The sequence below is a fragment of the Passer domesticus genome, chromosome Z (genome assembly GCF_036417665.1).
Source record: "Passer domesticus isolate bPasDom1 chromosome Z, bPasDom1.hap1, whole genome shotgun sequence".
Lineage (NCBI taxonomy): Eukaryota > Metazoa > Chordata > Aves > Passeriformes > Passeridae > Passer > Passer domesticus.
In genome coordinates this window covers 59,306,808-59,327,246 of record NC_087512.1, presented here as the reverse complement: position 1 = coordinate 59,327,246, position 20,439 = coordinate 59,306,808, and the positions used below count along the sequence as shown (strand labels likewise).

General features: G+C 38.0%; 1 protein-coding gene across 4 annotated transcripts in view; it reads right to left on the bottom strand.

Annotated features, from left to right (window-relative positions):
* Positions 1 to 209: 209 nt before the first annotated feature.
* The window catches only part of ADGRV1 (adhesion G protein-coupled receptor V1), a 283,830-nt gene continuing 263,600 nt past the window's right edge, over positions 210 to 20,439 (bottom strand). For all 4 annotated transcript variants that reach the window (XM_064402834.1, XM_064402835.1, XM_064402836.1 and 1 more), the window contains 3 exons: positions 10,979 to 11,170; positions 8,255 to 8,429; positions 210 to 434 (listed from right to left, as the gene is read on the bottom strand). In XM_064402834.1, the coding sequence (XP_064258904.1) occupies positions 316 to 434; positions 8,255 to 8,429; positions 10,979 to 11,170 (486 nt within the window). In that variant the 3' untranslated portion in view covers positions 210 to 315. The remainder of the gene's footprint in view (positions 435 to 8,254; positions 8,430 to 10,978; positions 11,171 to 20,439) is intronic.

Sequence of the window (20,439 nt, the reverse complement as noted above, 5' to 3'; positions counted from 1 at the left end):
TATTAGTCAGTCTTAATGTACAGGTTAATTTTAAAAAAGCTACAGTTTATGAAATGTACCATTTACTTACAAGATACAAATCTAGGCCAATTGCCATAGTATCTATTGATGCTCACCCACTATAAAACATTCACAGTTTTTTTTCTGATATCCCAAACCTCAAGCAAACATTCCTTGTTAAACATTCAGTAAAGGTAAGAGCATTCTACTACAGTTTCATATAGTGTTTTAGTGCAAAAGGAAGTACAAATATAAAAATACTGAGGCTTGAATAAAAAACCACAACAACAACAAAAACCCAAGCAAGCTGTGGAGTTAGAGGTGAGTGTCAGCTATGGGTATTCTTCTAAGCTCTACGATCTGGGAGTTAGCCATGCTGCCACCATCCTGGCTGCCATGACAAGACTCGTTATCACTGACACTGAGACCTGCACCTGAAATAGAGATAAAAAAAGTATCAGTGAGAATGAAATTTTGACACAAAATTAGGAATATTCTGTTCCACTCTGTTTTATTCTGACTATTGAAATGTTTCCCTACCCTGCAACCATGTGGCAAGTTTTCTCATACTAGTCTACCATTCTGTATTAATGGATTATAACACCAGCTGACATAGCTTTGTACCATCTAGATATGCGTTTTCATAATTCCACTGTCATTCACTTTATTTGTCCCAGTAAGTGGTACTAAACAGATATTTAGCGGTTGCCTTGAAATCAGAAAAGCATAAATTGAAGCCTGGCTTGGACTGGGTTCATGAGCGGCTGTTAGCATCTGATATTTCCAAGGAATTCCTCATAAATAAATGATTTTTAATGATACAACTTCAAAGTTAAACAATAATTCCACCTGTCTTAATAGAACAGTAATTTCAACATGAGAAAACATGCTGACCAAATATTCTTTAAACCCATATTTGACATAAATTGTTGCATTAAGTTTTACTTCTGCCAGAAGACAATACGAGAATTTGGTCCAAGGGAACCTCCAAAACATGTCTAGAAGAGACTTTGGGAGGCTACCTTCTCCATTCTTTTGTCATAGGACTTCTGCTAGCTTTCTGCTTTCCATTTGTTTGATGGGGATTTAATTTGGGCTTTTATTGTGGGGGAGGTTTGAGTTGATTAACCTGAAGATTCATAATCCTGCACTAGTTTTTATGAAATACAAATTTTATCCAGACCATTTTGTCACAAAAGATCTGTTGAAACTATAAACTTCAGTACTTTTTCAACTCCTCTCCTTGAGCTATAGAACAAATTCTACACAACACAAGTTTTGAGGGCTGAGGGTGTCTAGGTTTTAAATTTGTTGAGAACTGCATGTCAGTATAATGAGGCATGAGGATATCAATACAAATCACTTTCAAGTATGATCCTGCAGCGATGTCACTTACAAATTATTGGGGAATTAATTTGTTTTGGGCAGAAGCAGATCTGTAACTACATGCAGTTCAAGGCAGTTACAAAGGAATGACATCTGGCTCAAAACAGCCCTGAACAAGGTATGCTGGGAGAGGCAGTGACTTGCATTTCATACTGTAAAATATTTTCCAGAGTTTCTATCAGGTATACAGCGCATCTCTTATTTCTATCTCAGCTGACATTTCAGTTTTTGGTTTGTTCGACAAAAGAAAAGAGTAGTTAATTTTTTTTTGTTTCTTCACCTTTTTCTATGCTCTCTGTTGTTCCACTTTGACAAAGGTTTCTCTTAGCACCCTTCCACCCACCACCCCCCAGGCAGAAAAGAAGTACTGTAAAGCGGACAGCAGTGAGCTGCTGCTTTGCTGTGGGAAGTCAGGCTGCAATCTTGAATATGGAGTATGGTCCAGAGAACCTGCACAGAAGGTCTTGTAGGACTAGCCAAGTTTTCCCATAGAGGTCTGGACGAAGTCCTGGTAGGGGTCAAACTTGGATCCATGGCCTATGATCCAGGGAAAAGTGGATAAGCTGCACCATGATCCTTTTTACACCTGGTTTTAGTGTTTGGGTCATGGACAGAACGTGTGTTCACTGACACTACTGAGTCCTTATGTCTGCATGATCCAAGCTCTTGAGAAAATAACAACTACTGCCAGAGTATGATAGGAGTAAAAATCCATCATGATACAGAGATACAATAACAAAGTCAAGATTAGGATCTGAATTATTAAAATACTTGTTTATAAATGAATTGAAGTTAATGTAAATTTGTTTGCACATTCAACCTTTTAATAAGCTAGATCCTAATATCCAAAAGGTGCTGTTTAAACAGCAATTGTTTAAACAAGTTATTTTGATTGTTTGATATTTGATTATTTTAAAAAACAAACCTGACTGTTATAGGGAAGATGAATCAGACTGCTGTATTTACCACATGGGGATGGACGATTAAGTAAAGACCATGAAGTAAATAAAATACTTCAAATGAGGAAAGAACACAGTACTTCTTATGTAGTATAACAAGAATAGTCAAATTCATTCAAGACATTTAGACAGTCTGAAAAAAGTATGAATTTCAAAAACTGAACCCCTCACCCCATACACACTAATTAAAACCATTTGCAATCACACATATGATCACCCTGGGCTCAGATTTCAAGGTGAACACTGAGTGTTGGTGTTAGAAAAATATTTGTCTTACCTGTGGCTATACTGGTAATGTGGCAAATTAGCACAGGGTTTCTTTAACAATCTTTTGCTGGGCACTGAAAAGATCAGCTATTGGTCTAATGCTATGTACATTCTTATGTATATTCTTAAATGTCACATATGTGCAAGTTTTGTCCATGCTCTGTGCAAAGTCAGAGAAGATCTTTTTTGTTACATAGGTTCTTATAAGGAACTCGGTAAGTCAGAGACTGAAACTGGATACTTTAGGTTTACAAGGGCCTTGCTCTGCTGATGCTGCAAAGACAGACTGTGTTGGAGTTGATCCTTTTTAGGAACAAGAACTGAAATGTAACCAGGATACCAGCTTACCAAACAGTCGGCAGGCTGGAAAGGGTATGACTGTTTACACAATTGAATTTCACAGAGTTCATTGGTCCACTGTGTTCTCAGATTAGAGTGGAATTTAACCTCAAAATCAGATCCCAAAAAGCATGCACTCTTCTAGAGATCCTAGAGTTGGATGGTAGGTATGTAGCAGGGAGTATTACTTTTCCCCAGTTTGTGAAGAAAAATAAGCAAGAAAACAAAGCCTTTCTTTCTTTCTTTTCTTTTTGTATGCAAGGACTAGCTGTAAACTGAAAAGTCTCAGCTCAGGCTTCAAACCCAGAGAGGTTCCTCCACTGACATCTGCTGGTGAAGGGCTATACCAGTGCATCCCTATGTGCCCTGAAACACCAGCTGTTATCTTCTGCTTTCTCAGAGATAGCTCAGACTTTCACTAAAACATTTTAAGGGAGAGAGTTTGTTTTTTAAGTATTGTACTCATATCACTGGGAAAACTTTCTATCTCTCAAGCACTTATATCTTGCTTCATCAATCATGATTTTATTATATGTGTGGGATGTATATGAAGCTACACAAACCAAGTTTAATTCTTCTTTCAGGGTTTTATCTTCACAGAAATTACACCAACAGACATCCAGCTTCTATAAATGAAGTTCATATTGAACTAAAAATGTGTACTGGGTATTGTGCAGTCATATTCAATAGCCATCAGATAAAATATGTGTGACAACCACAGATGAGAAACTGAATGAGTATGCAAACTTTCCCTCCTTTATTTTTTTCTTTGAAGTGAGCTCTTTAAAACAGACATTATGTAGATTGACAAGGCAGGAACTTTGCCACCTACAATTTATATGCCCTGTAATAGAGAGTCTCCAGGATGCTGTACTGAACACCTTCTAGAATTGAAATTTCAAATGTTTCCTCAGGTTCAGGATGGACACATGAGATGCTTTATTCTCAAACCAGGTACCTTCAGTAGGGTTACCAAGGTTTATAAAATGCTGACTTTGGAACCCTAGCTGTATTAAATTGAAAATCATGAATCATTTTATGTAACATTTTTACTGTAACAGCTGTATTTGTGTGGGGTTTTTAACTTAGATTATTCCAGGAATTTTCCAAATCAGGGAATCATTAGAATATTTGCATCATATTAAATAAATACCAGAATATTTCTGTAATATTTATCACAATTGCCTCTATTAAGATTAAAAAACCACTGAGGTATGAATGTAGCAGTATTCTGCTTAATATGTATCTGAATACTACCATGGTGGGTTACCCATCACCTCTAGAGGAGTTTGGGCCTCCTTCAAAGGCTTTGCTGTGTTTTGGTTTCACATTTCATTCCATCATTTTGGTTTGGTGCATCACAGAAAGAGAGAGGACAAGAGTATTTGTAAGATATAGATAGAAGTTCAGAAATCAGTAAGGCTATCATGCACTTATTCATGCTTTAATGCTTCTCCACCAGAGTACAAGTCCTTAGGGAATTCTGGTATCTTGGTCTTTATCCCCAATTACAATAACATATGACTCTGTCACAATCTGGAAGGCAAAGGTCTTACTAAACTGACTATCAATATAAACCTTGCACAAGAAATCAGAAGGAAAATGAGATCAAGTCCAAAACTGCACACTTTTAAAGTTATTAGTAAAATCAACAAAACTTAATTCACAAATAACTAATTTTCTCAATAGAAGTTGTTTGAATAATTATAAGAGCCATAAATGAAAAACAATAAATAAATACAATTTAATAAACATTTTTAAAAAAGCTTTTAGCACATGTCAATGAGCAGGACATCTCTCTAAATTATTTTTCCTACCATAATTTTTTTATTATTTTCTTCACATAAGCCACCTTGGAGCTGGCCTGTCTTCCAAAAGATCTCCAAAATAGAAGAAATGACACAATGTAGCAAGCAGAGTAAATCCCAGCTGTGTATTTTTGTATGGACATGAACATATTCGAAGGAAAGAAGGAATTACTTGGTAAGACATTCAAATACAATGGCTGAATGATATAAAAAGCCCACTGGATTTCTCACACAAAACAGAAAAACCCGATCACCATGTGATGCTTGTACAAAGCTAGCATAACAGGTAGCTAAGAAACAGCACACTGCTATCCACCTGATTTGCTAGAACTGCAGCTGTATGCCTCCATCTGAACCAGCCTGTATTTCAGGTTAATCTGTAATTACACCCAGAATTAATGACTGTGGAACCAAAAGCTAAGTGCACAGTTCTGTGACACATTCCTTTAGCAACAAGGCTGAGTGTGCCAGCATAAGTATTTATGGGGCTGCACTGCACACTGCAAATTACTAAACACTGACAGGTTAAACAACCAAGTTTTTCTGTGGAGGATTGGTTGATTTTTTTTTTTAACCTGTCTTCTTTTCTACAACTGAGAGTGACAGAAGGACAGGAATGAAATTTTAGCTTTGCTATGATTATACTCATTCCCAATGATCCTGGCTGCCAGGTTAAACCTTGTGGCCACAAAATTATTCCCTGCGAGCATAAGTTAAAGTCAGCTTCAGACAGCTCAGAACAACATAAGCAGACAGAACAGATGAAGCACAAAGGGGCATAAAAACATTTTTACATATTCTTTTGCTAATCAGTGCTGATCCTCAGTCAGCCCTCAGAGTGGGAGTTAACATTTTAGCACCACTACAGTAAGTTTTAGTATAGATTGACAGTTTTAGGGAACACAGATAATGGAAGGTTCTGTTTCAGTTTATCAAAGGTAAAGTTCAAACAATAGTATTTCTAATCTTCCTCCAAAAGCAACACCCCCCACATTAGCAGTGATAAAACTAGCTAATGTGGGGGGAAAAGCACCTTCTCCCTGCTCTTCCAGAATGAGGAATTCCCAGCCTTCTGAAATAAAGTCTATTCTAAAAGGGTTTGAGAAGCTCCTCACAGAGCAAATTACAGGCAAGAGCAGTTCAGCAAAAAGGTGTGTTAGCTACCTTTAGCCTTTAGCCTGCTTAGAGAAGAGGTCCTTGTCTTCCAGTTGCCAATGACCACTTTTTTTGAGCAAGGGCTGGTATTGAAAGGACCTCAGACTAACTCATGTAGAGTGGGAGAGAGAAGGGAGAGGAAAGAAGAAGCAAAGGAGAAGTCTATCCTAACTTCTTGTGGTTTCATGTGAGCACAAGCAAGGACGCAAGAGAGGAAAAAATGTGGTGCTGAGAGACTAGGAGATGAGCTCATTTCAGTGCCTGCTAGCTTAACTATTATCATAAAACTCCTGTTAGACCACAGCATAGTGAATACTTTAGCAGCATAGGTCTATATTGCCAAACAGAGGAGAAAAATCCAGATTTCCACCACCTCTACTCTTTTTTTATTACTTCCATGTGATTCCCTGCCTCCCTCTCTTTGGCCATGCACTTACCGGAACTGGAGAATATGTCAGGATGAAAATAATAAAAAAGATTTTTAGTTACATAAAAGCTTGTTGGTTTTTTATTTGGTTTTGGTGGGGTTTTTTGTTTGTTTTTAAAAAAGATATATGTTGAGCTAGAGGTTGTGTCTGAGACAATAGCTGGTAAACATTTACTTTGATGGTCAAAGATGCTCTAACCTTCCACACCACCTCTTCAGGTCATCTTGTTCAAATACGAGACTGAAACAAGATGGGACAACTGGTTTGGATTAGAAATCATGGGGATTCTTACTCTTGTAATACCACTGGTGACACCATGTGGGCACATGAATAAGCATTGGTGTAAAATTGTCCGGCACTACTCAAATCAGTAAAGTAACCAAAATATTTTTCTCCAACAGTGGCCTGAAGTCACTACCTCAAATCACATTCATATGAAATGTTCATTAAAAATTATGATAAAATTTTAATAAATAAGACAATAATAGAATTTAGGCAAGAAAATCAAAAGTTGGTTTTAGACCTATTTTCTCAAAGAACTTAAAACAAGTTAACTAGGGATGGAGCTTGAAGACTTAGGAAAAATTAACTGTATTCAGCAGTAAGTGCTGAATATGTGTTGAATTGTGTTATATTTCAGCTATAGCTGCTGCCTTGATTGCTCTTCATGCCTTAAGACTCAGTCTTCTACAGTTTACTGATTCCAACTGATTTACTTAAGCAGCAAACGTGTAGTAATAGAAGTATTAGATGTGGATAGTTTCATGTTTTATTAATATGTCTATAAATTTCCTTCTTAGTGTTGAAGAAGTCAAAAAGTAAAATCTACCTTCTAACATACCTAAAAAAAAGGTTTTCAAGTACAACTTCTGCACCTAACTTTGAAAGTCTTGAAAAGTCTTTGAAAGTCTTTGAAAGTCTTGAAAAAAAATTAACAGTTAACAAAGTAGAACTAGTCTGCAAAATGTTTAGAAAAAATAATAAGTATAGAACAGATTGTCACAAAACAAAGAATGGTTTGGGTTGGAAGGGACCATAAAGACCATCTATTTCCAAGCCCCTGCCCCTTCCACTAGATCAAGTTGCTCAGAGTCCTATTAAACCTGGCCAGGTATGGGGCAGCCACAGCTTATATGGGTAATCTGTGCCAGGGCCTCCCCACCATCACAGGGAAGAATTTCTTCCTAATACCTAATCTAAACATGCCCTCTTTCAGTTCAAAGCCATTCCCCCTTGTCCTGTCACACTATGCCCTTGTCAAAAGTCCCTCTCCAGCTGTCTTGTAGCCCCTTTAAGTATTGGAAGGGACTCAAAGCTATCCTAATCTCTAGGCTGACAACCCCAACTCTCTCAACCTTTCCTCATAGCAGTGGCTCTCCAGCCCTCTGAGCACCTTCATGGCCTCCTCTGGAACCAGTCCATGTCTTTCACATGTTGAAGGCCCCATAAGTAGGATATATAGCGTTATGAATTTAAATAAAAATAGCTGTTTATTATCAGCATTCCCAGTCTTCCATCCAGCTTGAGTTTTCTTGATTCACTGAAGGGAACAAGCTTCTGAAATTGTGTGTGCCAGGTCACTTAATCTGCTACTCCCACAAATATCTTGCTGTTGTCTCTTGCAAGGCTCAGTGGTCTCCCTAAAGATCATTTAGGTGACCTCCTGCTACCAAGCAAGACCACTTGAACTTTACCTGAGTGGTAAGTGGTTACTGTATGCCACATCTTATCAGGTAGGATTCCTTTCACTCTTTGGTTGTCCTAGCAGAAATTCCCATGACAACCAATAATTAGAAATCAGATTATATTAAGAGACCTCATTAACTGTATCTCATGGAATGGTGGCACCATTAGGATGAAAAACAACATAGCAATACAGCAAACTTTGAAGGGCAAGGGAGGAGTCACTCACCAGTCTTTAAAGCAAATATTAGGTCATCAAACTCTTGTGATTCCTCATCAGCAACTAATGAGCCGGTACTGAATCCTCCAGAAGGGTGGAAAGCATTACCATTTTGTGGACTCTGCTTAAAGGCACTAGCTTGACTAGCAGGCTGCAAGGATGCTCTCTCCCAGTCTGCAGGCACCTGAAGAGTTTAAGGAGACACAACAACTCAGTAATCATCAAAACTATCTGGAAATTATGACCAGAGCTGAACTGAAGACCAAGAGACTTTGGAACCAGCTATTCTGTCACTTCTATAATGAAACAGGAAGCCTTTTTTAACTTTTTAATTAATTGTACCTCTATATCTATATCTATATCTATATCTATATCTAATCTATATCTATATATATATCTCTAAATATATATATATATATCTACATCTATATCTAGGACTATATCTATATATAGGTCTACATCTAGATCTAGATCTAGATCCATCTGTTTCCCCTGTTCCCTTGTCTTTCCTTCCCTTCTGTATTGGGTTTTCATGACCAAGTTTTGGTAGTGGGGAGGGTACAGGGGGGCCTACTGGGGTGGCTTCTGTGAGAAGCTACTGGAAACTTATTCCATGCCTCGTTGAGCAATCCCTGGCAGCTGCAAAGATGCATCCACTGCCACATCTAAGCCAATTAAAAATGGTGGTAATGCCTCTGTGATAACAGAAGAAGAATTAAAAAAAATATTATTATACAGATGCAACTGTGGCTGGGAAGAGCAGGGTGAGAACTTGTGAGATGAACAATTCTGCAGACACCAGAGTCAGTGGAGAAGGAAAGGGAGAAGGTGCTCCAGATGCAAGAGCTAGGATTCCCTTGCAGTCCATGGTGCAGACCATGAGGAAGCAGCTGTGCCCCTGCAACGCATGGAGGAGCCCCATGCCAAAGCAGGGGGGTGCCTGAGAGGAGGCTGTGAGAGGTGTTCAGAGACCACACTGGGGCCTGTCCATGAAGGATTACACCCCTTGGAAGAGAAACCCATGCTGCAGCAGTCTGGGCAGGACTCTTGCCTGTGGGATGGACTGGGTAATTTCATGGAGAACTGTCTTCTGCTTGAGGGACCCCAAGTTCAAGCATGGGAAGGACTCTCCTCCCTGAGGAGCTGCCAAAGCTATGGCTGACGAACTGGCCATAAGCCCCATTCCTTGTTTCCCTGTGCTGCTCAGAGAGGAATTAGACCTGGGAAAGAAGGAGGGGAAGGTGTTTTTAAGGTTGCTGGTTTTCTTTCTCTTCCTTCCTTCCTTCCTTCCTTCCTTCCTTCCTTCCTTCCTTCCTTCCTTCCTTCCTTCCTTCCTTCCTTCCTTCCTTCCTTCCTTCCTTCCTTCCTTCCTTCCTTCCTTCCTTCCTTCCTTCCTTCCTTCCTTCCTTCCTTCCTTCCTTCCTTCCTTCCTTCCTTCCTTCCTTCCTTCCTTCCTTCCTTCCTTCCTTCCTTCCTTCCTTCCTTCCTTCCTTCCTTCCTTCCTTCCTCCCTTCCTCCCTTCCTCCCTTCCTCCCTTCCTCCCTCCCTCCCTCCCTCCCTCCCTCCCTCCCTCCCTCCCTCCCTCCCTCCCTCCCTCCCTCCCTCCCTCCCTCCCTCCCTCCCTCCCTCCCTCCCTCCCTCCCTCCCTCCCTCCCTCCCTCCCTCCCTTCCTCCCTCCCTCCCTCCCTCCCTTCCTCCCTTCCTTCCTCCCTTCCTCCCTTCCTTCCTCCCTTCCTTCCTCCCTTCCTTCCTTCCTTCCTTCCTTCCTTCCTTCCTTCCTTCCTTCCTTCCTTCCTTCCTTCCTTCCTTCCTTCCTTCCTTCCTTCCTTCCTTCCTTCCTTCCTTCCTTCCTTCCTTCCTTCCTTCCTTCCTTCCTTCCTTCCTTCCTTCCTTCCTTCCTTCCTTCCTTCCTTCCTTCCTTCCTTCCTTCCTTCCTTCCTTCCTTCCTTCCTTCCTTCCTTCCTTCCTTCCTTCCTTCCTTCCTTCCTTCCTTCCTTCCTTCCTTTCCTTTCCTTTCTTTCCTTTCTTTCCTTTCTTTCCTTTCTTTCCTTTCTTTCCTTTCTTTTCTTTCTTTTCTTTCTTTCTTTTTTCTTTCTTTTCTTTCTTTTTTATTATGCTGCTTGGATTTTGTTAGCAATAATTCAATTAACATCACTAAGTATATTTCTATATCATCCACTTCAGATGGTGCCTGTCATCCAGGCAGGGTATACCCATGACACCTTCCCTTCCCTTTTCCTTTGTTTTTTCCATTTCCCTTTTTTTCCCTTTTCCCATTCCATTCCATTCCATTCCATTCCATTCCATTCCATTCCATTCCAATTTTATTCTAACTTTATTGCAATTTCCAGAAGTTTTGAACATCATAACTCTGAGAAATTAACTACTTAAAACCCATCTAAAATCTATAGTAAGCTGAAAGAATTAACCTAATACTTTGATTTCTCATTACCTACTTTTGACACTTCAACCAACCTCCATAATAAACTGAAGACTCAAGAGTGAAAGGAGAAATTCTCTAGGTGGGATGTTATCAGGGCACAGTAAGTTCCAAGAATAACATAGATAAAGATAACTATTTATGTTATCAAAATAAATTAAAAAGCTCTCCCGTCCCCCCAATCAAACCTATAACATTTAGCATCTTATTCCCATGTATAACACTTAAGAACTAATGCTGAAATCCCTAGGTGCATTTCAATAAACAAGTTAATGACTACAGAGCACTCTTACCTCTTCCATAGCACTGATGAGGTTCTGTGTGGACTTGCTGATCTCTCCTCCCACAGCTGGCAGACCACTGCCATGTGTGAAAAATGCTGATCCTGGAGTTGTATGCCCATTCATGTCAACAGTGTAACTTGCTTTCACAGGACAGCAAAGTTGGTTGTGCAGAATAAAATATACCACAAAGACGTAAAGACCCTTAAACAGAGATTGAAAGAGAACAGCAGGCTGTGAAATTCAGGGAGTTGGTTTAGAGCTTTCTGTGCAAAATAATGGATGGCATCACTGTCCATCAGAGATCTGAAAGTTACAAGTAAGTTCATATCCGGAGTTCTTCAGCTAAAAAACACACAAGCACACACACAAACACACACACACACACACACGTACTTGAAAATTATTTAGTTGAACCTACAGAGCTGCAAAGGAAAGCCACGACCCCAAAAATAACAAAACCGACTTGAGTTTCACAGTTGTCATAACAGTGAAAACGAGTTTAAAGGCCTACCTTATAATAGTATTTGGCTGCTGCTCCTTAGCCACAATTATTCATTTTCTTCTTTTCTGACCTGCTGGCTTTTTGGAATCTTTACCTCATGCAAACTGCACTTCTGCTGTCACAGATACCACAGCTATAAATTAGATGTTCTGTGATAGGCACTAATTCAGCACTGATTTTCATTTCTGATTACAACAAAGGCTCTGCTGTATGCTTCTGCAGTTCTTCTTTAAAACTTGCTAATTTTGACCTTTAGTCTGAGCCAAGACAAATAATATAACCATGTCTTGTGCTTATAAAGAAATCCAGTAATTGAACTTCTCAATAAGAATCAGTAAGTCAGATTACTTACTTTAATTTTTAAGTTGCATTAATGCTGAAGGAAAATAATCCACTCCACTGTTAAATCAACCCGTACCAAACAGAAAGGGTTACCAAAATAATACAGAAAGAAGTCTTCTGCACTCTTACCAATTGCTGCAATACAATTACATGTGCAATGTTGTTTTGGTTTTTTTTTTAATTCACATTTTTCTCTAGAGCTCTGAAGACAATTGTACTAAACAGAACAATTAATTTTAAAGGTATCCACGGCATGGAAGTACTAACTGGGATTACAAATAGTAAGGAATTTCATCTAATTATATTTGTGAATTCCTAACAAAAGGAATTTTGAAAATACTTGAAAAGAGACTGCAAATACCCAACAGCACTTCATAATACTTAAACTGATAATTTCTATTACCAAAATGCTATGATAGAATCATCTGGTCCCAAGTGACACATAAGAAAAGTTAATAGGATTCAACAGGATTTCAATCTCAGCTGGTTAAACACTGGAAATACTCTCACACAGCTGCTATAAAACCATACGGCTCTGCATGTGAGTTTTTTAAACAGAAGACTACCAAAAAAAAGTGCTAAAACCACTAAAAAACTATTCTGAGAAAACATGTTCCTGCTTTTCCAGATTATTGTTTATTTGTCATGACAACTCAAGCAGTTCACTGAGATGAAATTTTTTTGTGTTACATATAAGTAAATACATTCCATAAAATAGATGTAAACACGTTTGAGACAAACGATAAAAAAGAACAAAAATATCCTTTCATTCTATAAACAAGTTAAAGGACTCTGATATACATCAAACATAATGGGGGCAGCAAATGGATTTATTTTAATTTAAGTTGCTATGGATATGAAAAGTACAAAACCCCCAAGAAGAACAGATTATAGTGACAATACAAAATTCAGAGTAACCACTGGCAGTTCAGTCTCTGAGGGCCTAGCCACAAAAGTTGCACAAACAACTTTTTGTTTGTTCAAGTGGTTTCGTACTTTTTAAGAAAACCTGTTTGCTGAAGATGCTGCACAGCCCTGTCTTCTAAAATTGCAGAGACACAAGGCATTGGCATACAAGGTCCATGAGAAGTCACTCTCCTGTGTAGCCTCAAGTGTGGACTCCTATTTTTTAAAACAAATACCCAGGGAATAAAGTGTCACAATTATCTCCTTAACTTGGTCTGTGTCCTGATGTAACTCTCTGCAGATGGATGATGAAACAACTCCTCTGGGTCCTTCCATAGTAATTACATAGACACAGGGAAGTTATTTTAATACCTACGAACAGGTAGTTCGAAGTCAACAGATAGTTCAGGAAGTCAAAGGCTGAGACAGATAGCAGAACCAAAAACTGTCTTTTACTTCTCCCGTCTTGTAAATTGTTAGAGCAATGTCTTACAAACAGAAGCTTATACCTAATGAAACCCAACATTTCTAAGCAGGCAATACATTTTCACAGGAATTCTTGCTGGACAGAAAATTCCTTGCTTGGCTGCAAAAAGGATGGATCTTTCTTTCACCTATATTCATCTCCAAATCTAGAATCTCAAAAAGATAATGCTCAGTAGATGTGAGTCTCTTTGTACCATAACTGTAGTTTTGTTTGAAGCACCAAAAGGGTTTTGTGATCATATTCTGATAGTCTTGTGCCCCTGTTAAAAACCCCCAGGAAGTTGGTTAGGAAGCTAAAACAAGTCAAATGGTCCTGCTCAGATAGCAATGAGTTCCAAAGACCACACACATGATGTCATGCAGTAAATCATAAGGATTTCTGTTTCTTTTCAAGACAGCAGCTACCAAGGTGTTTACTCTGAAAGAGCATGGACAGTGTGCAGATACTTAGGTTGTTGTCAGTGCAACCACAGCTTTCACAGTTTCAGTAGTTTTTTCCAAAAGCACCAGTCTGAGAATTGAACTATCTTTCATCATGCTTTTGACTCACGTTTCTTTTCACTTCAACCTTTAACAACGTAAGAACAGTCATAAATTGCTATGAAAATAAGATTGTTGTCATTGCAATATATGTTTTTCTGTGCTTATCATATAAACAACTCTAGCGAAGTTGGAACTCCTGTACTTTTTCAGAGACTCACAGACCTTGTCCTTGCTGGCTGGACTAAAAATGAAATGAATACAATAGTTAATTTCTGCTGACAGGCCTGCTAGGAATCTATACCCTCCAAAAGGATTGAAAAGAGGTTAGTCAAGGTGTGGATATTAGTTAACACAGAAAATGCCATCTCTGTTAAATGTATGGGAAATTTTTTTATTAGAAGTTCTCATCAAAAAAACCTAACCTAAACCCAAACCCCAAAATCTCAACCTAGTGCCAGCAACCTCTGCTGTTGCATATATATTGGGAGCCATGCTCTTCAACTCATAAGCATGTGCTGGGGGACCAGGAAAATCTCTTGGGTCCCAGATTACAATGACTAATAATCGAAGAGTTTGACCTTGGAAGCACACTGAACAAGTAAGTTAAAGAACTAGGACTCTAGAGGATTTAATAGTAATTCTACATAAATTCTGTGCATTGGACCCACAGGACCACTTAGAAAACATTTAACTCAATTTCATTTATGGTTAAATTATGGTAGTAGTGTTAGTACAATGGCACAGCAAAAGATCAAAGAAAAAGGTGGTAGTAATGTATTTCCTATGGAGGAAGGCACAAACAGGCACAAACTGCACAAACAGGCAACTTATAGTTCTCACACATGGTGCTTATATTAAAAAAGCCTGCAAGAGACTGTCTGAAAAGACTTCTGGTTATTTTACTGATATTTGCTGATGAAAGACAATTAAGCTCTTACCATTTCATCTCAGCAAGCTGGTCTGGCTCATAATCTCTTTTGTAGTGTTATGTCAGAAAAAAAAAAATCCATATAAACACAGGTGCAACTGTCTGAAAGAAAGCTCACATGGAAAAGTTTGATGGGATATTTTTGTTCAGTGAGGTGTGACCAGCCTCAGTGCTGCTCTAGGTTATGCCAGGTAGTTCACCTTAGAAGAGACAGTCATGGAGAAGGCAGTGGGAAGTGACAGAAGGAGAGAGAGTGGTCTTAAGTTGAAACAGGGAAGGTTTCAACTGGATATGAGGAAAACATATTTAAATGTAGGGGTAACTAAGCAACCTGCCCAAAAAGACTGTGGAAATTACTCCATAGAAGAAGAAGGGAGTTTTTCTGGTATATATCAAGTATGTATATATACAAAACATAATTGGTAAGATGGTTTTGTTCATGCATGTGTGTGAGGTGGGTTCTCCTACGCAACAGATTGATTTTTATATTTTGAGGAGAAGTTGCAGGAAGCTAGTACATTAAGGACAGAATACATTCATACATTTTACACCTCATGAGATCCCATGCAGGACTGCAGAACTGATCCACAGGAAACCTTCACTGCACACTAAACACTCAGAATTTCTCTGAATCTGTGCTTTAGCTCTGTGTGTTGCAACTTACTGTGGCGACACTACAGTACGTCTAAATTTGAACACTGAGCTAACTCTGTTACTAGTAATGAGTAAGGATAAAACAGACTGTAGGCAATCAACAAATCTTTTCATCGCCTCCTTTTTACATACAGAGAGAAAACCAAGATGCTTACTGCATCACATGCTTTGATTGTTGTTCTGATAAACAAGCACACCACGGCATTGCACTTATTTTTGAAGCTTATATAAATCATATTTCTCCCACAAGTATTTTAACTATGTCTGAGAAACCCTACCCTGGTAATTGTATAACCTGTTTTCCACAGAGAAGTTAATTTAGATAGTATCATCTGTTTTAGAGGAATGGTATTTCTATATATAAAACAAAAGTATCTTAAGAGGATTTTGTGAACAAAAAGTAATTTCATCACTCCATTTTAGCCATTCCTCAACCTGCTTCTGGGTATATATCAGTACTAAAAAAATCCTAATTTAACTTAAATTTAATTTGGAAAATTTTGTTTGTTAACTATCATCACATGACTGTATCACTAAAAGCTGCTTTTCTAAAGGAGAATACTTAAAGCAAAATCAAGGCTTCTGAAGAAAGCTGACCTCTCTGTCAGACCACAAATTTCAGTTACCAGAAATGGCTCATTCTGATCCTTAAAACACAGTGGCTAAAAAATACACTATTATCTTTATAGTTACACCTTTATTCATGCCAGGTGGTAAAAATACCCCAATAAAGCACACAAATGTATCTTGAACCACAGAAGAACTGTTCATACTTGGATCAGCTTTTGACACTCTTTGTCATTACTGTAATTTCTGTATGATAGTTTATGCTTTGGCTAGTCTTACTTCAGATTTTTACTTTTATCAGGGTGAGATTTAATTTCATTCTCTCTCTGCTCTGTGCTAATTTACTGTTGACTGTTAATTTACTGGCAACCAGTCATAGGAAGTTCTTGTCAATTTAGTGGTCACACTGTTCTTCACTGTTGGCTGTCAGTGGTCAGGGGTGCTGCTGCCACTTCTGGTGGTGTGCTACTCAGTGCCTTGGTTGATTTCTTGTGAACTTCCCTGGGTTTTCATTAATTTATGGAAAGTTCTTTATGTTGTTTTCCATCACCGGCTGGTCAAAGAGTGCTGTGGATTAACCCTGATTTACATAACAAGTGCCTACCTCTTTTGGGAAAATTATCAGTCTGATTAGTATAAATAAATTGCATTTTTCACTAAGCTCAAAAGCTAGTCTCTACAAAGCAAGAAATTACTCACAAAATTAAAGGAATCATATTCAAGAAATCATAATCAATGCTATTGTGCAATGCATGATATAAATTTGATAAAATCATTTTTCCTAATAATTTTATTAGTTCTGGAACTGAATATTCATACATGCAGTAGTATTAATAATGTGATCCAAGTGGCAAACACAAAACATATAATTCTCTATTTCTGCAAGGAAAACTTTCCCTCCTTTCCTTCTTCCCTTCCTTCCTTGTTTTTAGAGATAATTATAATAAATTGCAGGCATGGCATTTTTCTATGCAGTCTTCAACGTACATTTCATTTTGCCATTGTTTTCTTCAATCATATTTGACTTTGAAAGCAGATTGAAGATATTTTATTGTTGCTATTACGACAGAAGTATCATCTTAGTCATATGATACATCTGAAGCCATCACTTAATATCTCCCACTCATGGCTCTTCAGAAATAATAACCTTTGAAATATAAATCAAAGACACCTCGTTTATATGTGGTTCTGTTTCTTAGCATTCAAAGTGATTGTTGTAAAACTGTCTGTAGCAGTGCAACTCCATCAGCTGATGACTGCATTCAGTAAGTAGACTTTGGACCTGCTGTGTATCAAATATTAGAATGTTTATTTGCCGTTAAAGCGTCAGTTTTGATGAAACCATTGTAATTCTTATCAATCCTGCAATTTATCTTATCACAGTTTCAACGGTGAACGTTTACTGCTTATCTGCACTTTGGTTCCTGAGGCATTTACACCCCATTTTGCTCTGCACAACAAGATTTGTGCCGGTTACAGCTGAAGAGCTAGAAATTAACATCAAAAGCAAAAACACAATAATAAATGTAATCAAGGATAAATAAATGTAAAAAATGTAAATAAATGTAATTCAGGACTGCAAAACCCATACCATGCTAGCAGGCATCACCTGTTGAATTAGCCAGCTGCTACCACATACACACACACAAGAACAGAAGCCACCTTAAAACATGGAATGAAGAAAAGTAATAATTCAAGTATCTATCATTAAATTGAAAGTGCATTTACAGGTCTGCCCTGAGATATACTTATTTTGAGTGCTTTCAGGTTTTGGTGAAGTTTTAATTCCACAGATAAACAGGTTACAGGTATATTCCATAATAATGAAAAAAATACTGCACTTTCAGCATTTTGAACAAGTTTTCCTAATGCTAATGTCTCATTTGAAACTTTAGTATACACTGCCCAGTTTCTTTTTATGCAGAGCCAGCTATGCCAATACCATGCTGAATCTTGCAATTCCTGCTCAAAGCCAAAGCCATAAATTCCTTTCTGGCAAACTGCACTCTTCTCAGATTTAGTCTAAACTTGGTTAAGTCTTACCTGACAGGTTCACATAATTTGGCACATCTTTAAAAAGCAGATTTGCTTGGATATTCAGGATTCACTATAAATATTTTGCGTAGCTCCCAGCACACTTGTAACTACTCCTACACAAGTGCCACTTTTACCTCTTATTTCAGCACTGTAAGTAGTGGAACAGGTCTTGGGGGGTTTTATTCTGTTTTTTAAATTGGGGGTTTTTTTGTTAGAATTTTGGGACATGTTTTGGTCAGTTGTTGTTTGTTTCAAGAGTGCAGATTCAACATTAAAAGAGGGGTGTTAAGCTTGAAAATGCATTGAAAATACAGATGGTTAGCCAAAATTGCCAAATGTGTAGATTGAGATAGAATAAGATTCTGTCCCTTCCTTCTAATGCAGTCATCCTGGAAATACAAAGAAATCCCTATTTTTGTATTTCAAACTTAACTGAGAAAGAAGGAAATACTGAGTTGAACACCGAAGGTAGGAACTTGGGAGAGGTGGAGGGAAAACATGGGAGAGCCAGCACTTAGAAGCAGCTTGCAATTTCCCCCACAGCTCTGGCTGCAGCCACTCTTTACAGAGAGTCAGTAAGACTCTGTGAAAGTCAGCAAATCTCAGCAACCACAAATGGTGGCAGAAGGTTAAGAACAAATAAGAGCAGACAAAGCAGACAGGCACCCCATTGCTCCCCATATCTGTCCCAGTTCTTAGCCTGTGATTTTTTTCCCCCTCTACTTTTTTTCATTTTTCTTTCCTGCACGGGCAACAGAAACTGGTGACAACATCCTCTGAGGTCCTCTTCGCATAAGTTTCTTCTTGTGCTTTATCCTATGAGGAGGGCCTCTCTGGTACCAAAAAGTATCTAGATCACATAACAATGAAACCAGACTATTTGTCCACTGATGAACCTTACACAAAAGAGAACAAACAGGAAGACCTAACATGGGAAGGTTATGCTCATACATATTTCAAGACCTAGAAATATCAGAGGTCATGAGTTTTAACATACACTTAGTAAATATTTTTCAAATATTTACTCTTTACTTGCTTTCCATGGTAAACATTTATAACTAAACCTACATTTTAGATCACACCTTCCAATCTAAGCCTACTACTGCTTTTATTTCTTTCTCAGAGAAGAAAAGTTTGATGAAAAAGCCTTTGCAACCTCTGCTCCTAGTTCAAGAGATTCTCTAACAGTCTCAGAACAGTTAATTCTTTAGTTATATCTGAAAGCAAGTTGAAAACTGAAACAAGAAGCTAGCAATTGAAAAAATTGCTAGCTACATTCAAAGACCAGACAAACTAGCATCACAGTGCACAGTCAAAAAAGAACTACTCCTGCAACACATTGTTATTTTTATTGTTATTTTTTGTTAAAACAGTAATTTCTATTTATGCGTATTAATGATATATATATATTATATATATATGTATTATTTATGCGTATTGATCATATACAGAGATAAAAGAAACAGGGAAAAGAAAGTAGGCTTTTAGTGACCAGAAGAGTCAAAAGACAGAAGCTAACTTTCTGCTTATGGCTGATCTGTTACATGGCATTAGAGAAAATCTCAAAGAGTTAAGCTAGAACTTATTGTTTTAACAACATTTTTCCCCTTTAAGGAATTCTTTCAGTGTTATAATCTCTCTTATGCCTCCTGTTGTCTCTTTGATTCTTGTTACTCTGACTGACACATTGGATAATCTATTTAGGAGCATTTCCTTGCAGCGCCATAAAAAGTTGTAACAAGAACTCTGCAACTTCAGAAGCCATAAATGCAAGAAACCATAAAAAAATTCTGTCTTGGACAGAACTGAAGTGTTGTAGATAACCGGTGTAATTATTTGTCATATCTTCTGCTTGAGTGTTTTAGAGCAAGACTGATGGGAATGAGAGTGCTTGTGTACTCCAGCATTCTCTGACCATTTGGAAAATCCTTCAGTGATTCTGCAGCCAATTAAAGAGCTACAGACACACAAGACTGTACGGAACCAAACAGGTTCTCACCACATTCAACCATCCCTCAGCTAAAACTGACCCCAGCAAATATCTTACAATGACTTTTTTATGACTTTTACATCCAGAATAACAGATGTAAAAGTTATTACAATAACTTTTTTTAGTTATTGTAATAACTAAAAATAACAAATCAATTTTGCCAGACAACTGACTTTTTCAGAACTAGAGTTTTTGTATAGCAGGCTTTGCTGTTAAGTGATATTCATGGGAACTGTCAGCAATTTATACTCTGTACTTCCCTTGATTTTAGTGAAAAAATCCTACAGATACTTACTACCTTTCCACAGACTCAGGGATGACAGAAGACAAGTTTTATAAAGCAGGAAGATAAAATCATTTTGGTTAGGTATGCTTCTCAAGAAAAGTGAAATGTGGGCAAAAATGAGGACAAAGACTAGATGTCCTTCCATATCTGACAACTCAACAACAAAAGAAGGTAGAGGCATAATTTGGCTCTGTCGTGGAAATCACCCACTTCTTGGATTGAGATAACAAACCCCCAGTCTGTGCAAGGAGAGAATAAAATGTACCTCAAAAGAGCGCTTCAGATCTCT